The sequence below is a fragment of the Jaculus jaculus genome, chromosome 9, assembly GCF_020740685.1.
Source record: "Jaculus jaculus isolate mJacJac1 chromosome 9, mJacJac1.mat.Y.cur, whole genome shotgun sequence".
Classification (NCBI taxonomy): domain Eukaryota; kingdom Metazoa; phylum Chordata; class Mammalia; order Rodentia; family Dipodidae; genus Jaculus; species Jaculus jaculus.
In genome coordinates this window covers 113,577,568-113,586,265 of record NC_059110.1, presented here as the reverse complement: position 1 = coordinate 113,586,265, position 8,698 = coordinate 113,577,568, and the positions used below count along the sequence as shown (strand labels likewise).

The window sequence follows — 8,698 nt, the reverse complement described above, 5'->3', positions numbered from 1 at the left end:
TCTTTTATGAGGAAAGCAACTCCTTATTGGAGACCAAATTATAAATTAATTAGTGGCTTCCTCCGGAGCTGGGTGTAAACATCAACAGCCTGAACCCCCATGATGATTTGTAGTGTGAGCCCCCTCACTCCGACAGTATAAAAAGGCCAGGGCAGGATGGAGCTTGTAGACATCCAGGGAGCTGCTGTGGGGGGAGAAAGGGTCCCCCACTATGACATCCAACTGCTGCGTTACTAATTCCTCATCAACTTCGGTCAAGAACTGTGCCCGGCCTTCGTCCATCTGCTCTGCTAACATGGGCTGCAGGACAGAGCTCTGCCTGGGTTATGTGTGCCAGCCCATGAAATGCATGCCATCCATCTGCATGCCTACTGCCTACCGGCCAGCCAGCTGTCTCTCGAAGACCTACCTGTCCAGCTCCTGTCAGCCCAGCAACTGCCGGCCGGCCGTCTCCAGTTCCATGGGGACCTACAGCTGGTTCTCCGAGGGCGCCTTCAACGGCAGCGAGAAGGAGACCATGCAGGTCCTGAACGACCGCCTGGCCAGCTACCTGGAGAAGGTTCGGCAGCTGGAGAGGGAGAACGCCGAGCTGGAGAGCAAGATCCAGGAGGTCTTCCAGGGTCAGGAGCTGACCATGTGTCCTGACTACCAGTCCTACTTCCAGACCATCGAGGATCTCCAGCAGAAGGTGAGGGCAGCTTGTGGACAGACTAGCCCGGGAGGCGTCTGGAAGAGCCGGGGTTCTAGATTTGAATCTTCTTCACTTACTAAGCGATGTTCAGGGAGAGATTCCTCCCTAGGGCATAGGGTTGTCTCCTTATTTGAGCAGCCAGCCAGACCTCTTTAACGCAGTAAGCACCCTGGGATCAGGTCTACCATCAACTCAGTGAGTGCCATTGGGGGGCAACCTCCCTTCTCCAGGCCTCAGTTTCCTCTTCTGTTTTTTTTTTTTTCTCTTTTCCTCCAAGTCTTGCTCTAGCCCAGGCTGACCTGGAATTCACTATGTAGTCTCAGGCTGGCCTCAAACTCACAACCATCCTCCTACCTCTGCTTCCCGAGTGCTGGGATTAAAGGGGTGCGCCAACCACACCCGGCTCGTTTTCCTCTTCTTTTGAAAGGGGAGAGTAATGGTTCTATATTTAATGAGATTTTTAAGGTTTCCCAGGAAATCACAGGCCAAATGTTTGGAATCATCCTTGGCACATGTTGAATTCTTAGTAAATGTTAAGAACCCTTTCGCTGGGGCTGGGGACATAAGTCACAGCGTAATGTGCTCACCTTGCAAGCATGAGAGCCTGAGGTTAATCCCCAGAACTCATGTGAAAAACTGGGTGTGGTGGTGTGCTCGGGAGCCTAGTGCCTGGGAGGTGGAGACTTGATGAGCGCCAGGCCAGTGAAAGACCCTGTCTCAGGTGAAGGTGGATGGTGCTCCTGAGGAATGACACCGAGGTGGTCCTCGGGCTCCTTGCCCATGCTCACTTCCATAGACCCACACACCTAGGACTCCTCCTGCTGACACACGGCCATGAAAGTATTAGAAGCTGAACCCTTCTGTCACATGAATGACTTCAGACAGAATGGGTTTCCATGCTTAAGAAGTAAATCTAGGGGCTGGAGAGATGGCTTAACGGTTAAGGCACTTGCCTGTGAAGCCTAAGGACCCAAGTTCGATTTCCCAGTACCCACATAAGCCAGATGCATAAGGGGCTGCATGCATCTGGAGCTTGTTTGTAGGGGCTGGAGGCCCTGGTGTGCCCATTCTATCTGCCACTTCCTCTCTCTCTCTCTCAAATAAATAAATAAATATTTTAAAAAAGTAAATCTCGGGCTGGAGAGATGGCTTAGTGGTTAAGCGCTTGCCTGTGAAGCCTAAGGACCCCGGTTCGAGGCTCGGTTCCCCAGGTCCCACGTTAGCCAGATGCACAAGGGGGCGCACGCGTCTGGAGTTCGTTTGCAGAGGCTGGAAGCCCTCGGCGCGCCCATTCTCTCTCTCTCCCTCTATCTGTCTTTCTCTCTATGTCTGTCGCTCTCAAATAAATAAATAAAAAATGAACAACAACAACAAAAAAGTAAATCTCAAAATCTCTGGGCGTGGTGGCACACGTCTTTAATCACAGCACTCGGGAGGCAGAGGTAGGAGGATCACTGTGGGTCCGAGGCCACCCTGAGGCTACACAGTGAATTCCAGGTCAGCCTGGACTAGAGTGAGGCCCTACCTCAAAATACAAAAAAAAAAAAAAAAAAAAAAAAAAGATCTTCAGAGTGTAAATATTTCCCAGAGTTCCTTGGGAGAGGGACATCCTAGAGACGGCTATGGGGCTGTTTCTTCTGCTTTTCATCTCGGACCAACCCCCCTCTCTACACAGGTTCTGTGCACCAAGGCTGAGAATGCCAGGATGATCGTGCACATTGACAATGCCAAGCTGGCTGCGGATGACTTCAGGACCAAGTGAGTGTGGCAGGGGACTGTGGGTGGCAGTCCTCTCCCCGTAGGCTCTTGGGGTGCACTTCCATCAATATCACATAGGGTTAGGCAGTGACAGCCCTTCAAGTGCTCCCTGTGTTCTGTGTACAGTTTTACTCAACCCTCAGTTGCTGACCCTGACCTTCTGCAGGTACGAGACGGAGCTGGCCCTGCGGCAGCTGGTGGAGGCAGATACCAACGGCCTGCGCAGGATCCTGGACGATCTGACCCTCAACAAGGCTGACCTGGAGGCGCAGGTGGAGTCCCTGAAGGAGGAGCTGCTGTGTCTCAAGAGGAGCCATGAGGAGGTGAGGGCAGAAGTCCAGCTGGGGAGGCCCTGGGAGGCAGACGGAGAAGAATGCAGGGCTTGGGGTTGCATAGATTTGGGTTGAAATCGCCGGGCCTGCCATAAATGGTTTCTGTGACTTTGCCTGGTATAGGTAAGCTCTCTGAGCCTCCTCACCTGCGCAGCAGGGCTCGTACCATCAAACAGGGTTTTTGTGAGGATTCCATGGCTTGTGGATACAAGCCAGTTTCTGGGCATGAAACACCTGCCTCTTGGTGGGTGCTCAGAAATGTATCTCTTTCTTCTGTGTTTCTGGGGCCAGGGTGACTGCCAAAGGTCCCTGGTAGTGATTGTATTTGTCCTTCTGGAAAGGGCCACATCCCAGTTCAGTGGTACAGTGGGGATTGGGTGACACAATGGTCAGACTCCCATCGGGCGGCCTGAGAGAACGTCGGACTTCAATGGTTTCCTCCTCTTTTCCATCCTGCCTCTCTCTTCCCCCATCTCTTTCTCTCCCTCTGTTCTATTTAAATATAAGATGTGTAAACTGAAGGCACATCCATTTTCTCTGTCCTCATCGGTCGGAAAGCCCCCTGCTCTGGGCCCCTGGGTGCTGCGGAGGCCGGTCCACCTGCAGTGCGGTGTTTTTGTCCTCCTCGAGTTGACTCTCAAACTCTTCACTGGGGATCTGAATGAACAAGTGTGCCTGGAGCCTGGCTGGGATTCCTTTGGCTTAAGTATAAATCAACAACCCATCAGCATGCACTTCGCTGAGCACCCTCGGGCTCCTGACTCATCCTGCTGAAAGCAGAGAGCTGGGAACTGTATCAAGAAGTCACTAATGAGCCATTATCATACACCCGGGCAGCCTCAGTGACAACTTTCTCTCGTTGGCAGCCAAGTCTGGAGAGGTGCTGCTCTAACCTGGCCCTCGAGACAAACGGAGCCAGGCTCTGCGGCCCTCCGTCCCGGACGAGCAAGGCTGCTAGTATGCTGAGGAAACAGTGGGCGTGGGCTTCCCGTTTTTTTTTTTTTTTTCCCCAAGTGGATCAAACCTACCTTGCCATTCACTGCACCTCTGCTCAAGCAACAGGAGGTGTCACAAGGGTCTTGAGCTGGATGTGGAAGATTATGGAGGCACTGCAGGGTGGCCTTTGGTCCTAGAAGGGCCTCTCTACTGCCAAGATCTGTGGCATCTCTCGCTACATTTTTTTTTTTTTTGAGGCAAGCCCAACAGATTGGCTTTATTTCTTTTTTAAAGCAAGAGGGCAAGTGTGTGTGTGTGTGTGTGTGTGTGTGTGTGTGTGTGTGACCGAGAGGGCGGGGAGAGAATTGGCACACCAGGGCCTCCAGCTACTGTACTGGAACTCCAGATGCGTGTGCCACCTTGTGCTCATGTGCAACCTTAAGTGCTTGTGTCACCTTGTGTGTGTGGCTTATGTGGGATCTGAAGAGTCAAGCCTGGGTCCCGAGGCTTTGCAGGCAAGTGCCTTAACCGCTAAGCCATCTCTCCAGCCCTCTTGCTACATTTCTTTTTTCCAGGTCTCTCCAGGTAGGCGAGCTGGGGCTGTGCTTTTTCACACTTGCCTGGGGTCTTGTGCCTCTGCAGGAAGTTGGTGTCCTCCGACAACAGCTTGGTGACCGCCTCAACATTGAGGTGGATGCTGCGCCCCCTGTGGACCTGACAAGGATGTTGGAGGAGATGCGATGTCAGTATGAGGCCATGGTGGAGACCAACCGCAGAGACGTGGAGGAATGGTTCAACATGCAGGTGGGGAACACCTCCTCTAGGGGCTGGTCTCCTTCATGTGCCAGGGAAGGAGCTCCCATCCTTCTCCTTCCCCTCACTGCAGATGGACGAGCTTAACAAGCAAGTGGCCACAAGCTCCGAGCAGCTTCAGAGCTACCAGTCGGACATCATTGATCTGAGGCGAACAGTCAACACGCTGGAGATCGAGCTGCAGGCTCAACACAGCCTGGTGAGTGCGGCTGGTGGGGCGTTCTCTGCCCCTCCCAGTCTGGGAGCTTGTGCCGGAAGGAGGATGACAAGATTCGACCACCACGGATCATTCCCCAGCTGACTTTCCTGGAGGGAGGTTACTCCCAGGATCCAGCTCAGGGATGTGTTCCCCATTGGAGGTCAACTTCCCTCAAATGCTTGTCGTCTAGCTAGCTTATCTTACCAAGCCCTGGTTCTCAATGTTACCCTTAAGAGCTTTAAAAAGTCTTGACACACAGGTTCTTCTCTAGACCAACTGAATGAGAGTCTCTAGAGCCGGGGCCTGGGCCTGCACCTGGGTATTTTTCAAGGGCTCCCATGTGACTCTAGTGGGCTGAAAATCATGCTCACATATGATGTCCTATTGGAAAACCTCAAATCCAAAGCATGGAGGGCAGCCTGGGTGAGTAGAAGGAGTGAGAGAGTTAGGATCAGGTTCAGGACTTGGGTTCAAACCCTGCTTCTGTCACGGACCTGCCATTTCACTTTAAATACTTACTTGACCTTTCTGGACCATTGTTTCAGCAGTGACGTAGGTAGGGAGGGGTCATTCACCCCATTCAAGCGAGACTTGGCTCTTCTTCGTTCTGTCTGAAGCAAGCCATGGGAAATAGCTTTCCCCCCTTATGGTTATGCCCTTCCTTTGCCTCAGAGGGACTCTCTGGAAAACACCCTGACAGAGACGGAGGCCCGCTACAGCTCCCAGCTGGGTCAAATGCAGTGCATGATCACCAGCGTGGAGTCCCAGCTGTCCGACATCCGCTGTGACCTGGAGCGGCAGAACCACGAGTACCAGGTGCTGCTGGACGTGAAGGCCCGGCTGGAGGGCGAGATCAACACGTACCGAGGCCTGCTGGAGAGCGAGGACAGCAAGTATGTGGGCTGGGGAGAAGCTCTGGCGAGATGTGCATAAGGGTTGGGGGCAGGTGGACATAGGGAGTAAGTGGATCTATACGTATTTAAGGGACATCCACTTAGCACCCTGTCACTATTGAGAAGCCACCAGGAAGTTAGCGTGTGATGATGCTTAGGCTGCACTCAAACCTGGTCCAGAAGAAACCAACTCCAAGTTGACAAACTCCTTTAAAAAATGTGTGTGTGTGTGTGTGTGTCTGTGTGTGTGTGTGCGTGTGTGTGTGTACACATATGTGTGAAGAAGGCTGGAGGACTTTGGGTGTCTGTCATCTTCAGCAACACTCTCCACTTTTTTTTTTTTATTATTTCAAAGGAGAGAGAGAGAGATTGAAGGCATGCCAAGGTCTCTAGCCTTGTGCATCTGGCTTTACGTGGGTACTGGGGAAATGAATCCCCATCTTTAGGCTTTGTAGGCAAGCACCTTAACTTCTGAGCCATCTCTCCAGCCCTGCTCTCCATTACTTTTAAAAAATTTAAAAAATTACTTATTTTGAGAGAGAGAGAGAATGGGCATGCCAGGGCCTTGGGTCCCTGTGAGTAAACTCCAAATGAGTGCGCCCCCTTGTGATGCCTGTTCAACACTGGCTATGTGGGATCTGGAGATTTGAATATGAGTTCTTAGGTTTTGCAGGCAAGTGCCTTAACTGCTAAGCCATCTCTCCAGCCCTTTAAAGATATTTTTATTTATTTGTAAGCAGAGAGAGATAGAGAGAAGAGAGACAGACATATAGACACACAGAGAACGGACATGCCAGGGCTACCAGCCACTGCAAAGAATTCCAGATGTGTGTGCCGCTTTATGCATCTGGTCATTAGGCTTTGCAGGCAAGCGCCTTAGCCATTGAGCTGTTTCTCCAGCCCCCAACTATTTATTTTATTTTATTTTTTAAAATTTTTATTTACTTATTTGAGTGTTATATAGAGAGAAAGACACACACACACACACACACACACACACACACACACACAGAGAGAGAGAGAGAGAGAGAGAGAGAGAGAGAATGGGTGCGCCAGGGCCTCCAGCCACTGCTAACGAACTCCAGACGCGTGTGCCCCCTTGTGCATCTGGCTAACGTGGGTCCTGGGGAATCGAGCCTCGAACTGGGGTCCTTAGGCTTCACAGGCAAGCGCTTAACCGCTAAGCCATCTCTCCAGCCCTTAAAGACTTTTTATTGACAACCTCCATACACATAGACAACATGCCTCCCAGCTCCTCTCTCCTTTTCCTGCCTTCACTGAAGCCCTTCTTTCCAAGTCGTCCCTCTTCTATTTTGATATCATCATTTCCCCTCCTATCAGGCAGGTAGCAATTTCGTGTTCCGCATTAGTCTTGCTTCTCTGCCATTCAGATTCTTATTCCCCAGGGCAAGTGTTACCAAGCCACACGTGTGCAAGGACAGGGCCATTAACATACACATGGGGTGTGTGACTTGTGAGGACTGTGGAGACCAGGGAGCTTGAGCTGTATTGAAGGAGAACAGTCCTGTCTCCCTAGGACCAGGCCCCCAATATGAGATGCAGGTCCAATGCTGCTGGATCTTCTGACTTTTTAAGGGAAGCTGAAATCTGGATTCCCACCCCCCCCCTTACACTCCCAAGTTTACAATTTTCTTGATCTTAAAATATTTTCAATCAATAATAAAAAAAAAAAAGAATCGAGTGCCTGACAAATTAAACCCATTTCAGGATGAATGTGGCCCTCAGGCTTCCTTAGTGGCTCTCTGAGCTATTTGGTCTCCGTCCAGTGTCCAGCGTGTGATTTCTGCCTTTGTGCCTCAGCCTGTCGGTCTCTGAGATCATCCCGTTTCCTTTTGCCACGTGTGTTCATTGCACTCTCATTTATTATTTCTTCCTACTCAACACACCTTTAAGTGCCTGTTCTATGCCAGGTTTGTGTGTGTGTGTGTGTGTGGGGGCGGTTGGGTGGGCACACACACAGCTGCGGACCCCACCGCCTCCTATGGAGGACAGACCATACATAAGACAATTACCCATCACGATGGAAGAAGGCGCATGGTGCCGCAGGGGGACCTAACACTGAGCTAAGGAGGCTTCAGGGAGGACGTAACAGTTCAACCCATTGGGCGAGATCAGTTGGTAGGTCTTGAGAGAACGCAGGAGGCGGAGATGGTGGAGGTTGGGACCAGGAAAGCCGTTTGGAGGCGGTAAGCAGTGGAGCCGTTTGGGAGGTGTCTGAGGATGGAGCTGGCACGGGCTGGCTCCTGCCCTGACCCTGCCGCGTTGCGCTGCGGCTTTCTCTTGCAGGCTGCCCGGCCACCCCTGCTCCACTCCCTCCTGCGGGCCCTGCGCGCCCTCCCCCGGGGTGCCCCGTTCAGTCTGTGCGCCCCACACTGTCTGCGTGCCTTGCTCCCCCGGCCTCCAGAGCCGCTACTGAAGCTCTGGGCACCTCTCAGTGCCGGGATCCGACGGCAGTTCCTCGGCCACCACCGGAAGCGCGGGGCCAGCTGGACCGCTTTGGATTGCCCTGAGCAGAGGCAGGAAGTGGACCGCTGCCTGCGCGCTCTGATGCTCCAGGGGGCGCTCCTGCTCCCGTGGCTGCGAAGATGCCTCCTCCGTTTCTGCGGGCGAAGGGTCACCTTTGGGGATGCTTCTAGCTGTCTGGGCTGTCTCAAAGCACACGTGTTCTCAGTGAACCAGCGAATAAAGCTCCGTTCATCGGCCCTGCGGTGTTTCTTTCTTTGTCGCGTACACTAGTGTATTCCACACAGATTTAAGAGGTGGTCCCCCCCCCCAAAAGGCCTGCATGCCATGGACCGGTTTAAACCAGGCAATGGCACCGGAGCGAAGTAATAGAAGAATAAAGAGAGAAAGGAGGTGACCACGTCAGGAACCTAGGGGGAGTCTGTTGTCACTGAGATTAAGACTCTAACAAACTTACCTCCAAATCGCATTCCAGTTCTCACAATGTGCTCATCCATTCAAGACGATTTCAGTGAATGCTCGTAGGTGCAGGGTCTGCATTAAAGGGTGACTAACCCAACACTGGTCCCCATATACTCAGTTAATAGCGCCT

At 52.3% G+C, this 8,698-nt stretch overlaps 1 protein-coding gene across 1 annotated transcript; it reads left to right on the top strand.

Moving 5' to 3' along the window:
• The first annotated feature begins 211 nt into the window (after positions 1 to 211).
• Positions 212 to 8,059, top strand: LOC101599167 (keratin, type I cuticular Ha2). The gene is made up of 7 exons (XM_004655408.2): positions 212 to 688; positions 2,367 to 2,449; positions 2,616 to 2,772; positions 4,360 to 4,521; positions 4,604 to 4,729; positions 5,402 to 5,622; positions 7,930 to 8,059. The coding sequence occupies exons 1-7, from the start codon at positions 212 to 214 to the stop codon at positions 8,057 to 8,059; spliced, it is 1,356 nt and encodes a 451-aa protein (XP_004655465.1).
• The last annotated feature ends 639 nt before the right edge of the window (positions 8,060 to 8,698 follow it).

Bases quoted from the DNA above. Each gene is read 5' to 3' on its own strand.
- LOC101599167 (XM_004655408.2), top strand. From the start codon at position 212: ATGACATCCAACTGCTGCGTTACTAATTCCTCATCAACTTCGGTCAAG. The intron at 2,773-4,359 runs GTGAGGGCAGAA...GTGCCTCTGCAG, and splicing joins TCAAGAGGAGCCATGAGGAG to GAAGTTGGTGTCCTCCGACA. The intron at 4,730-5,401 runs GTGAGTGCGGCT...CCTTTGCCTCAG, and splicing joins TGCAGGCTCAACACAGCCTG to AGGGACTCTCTGGAAAACAC.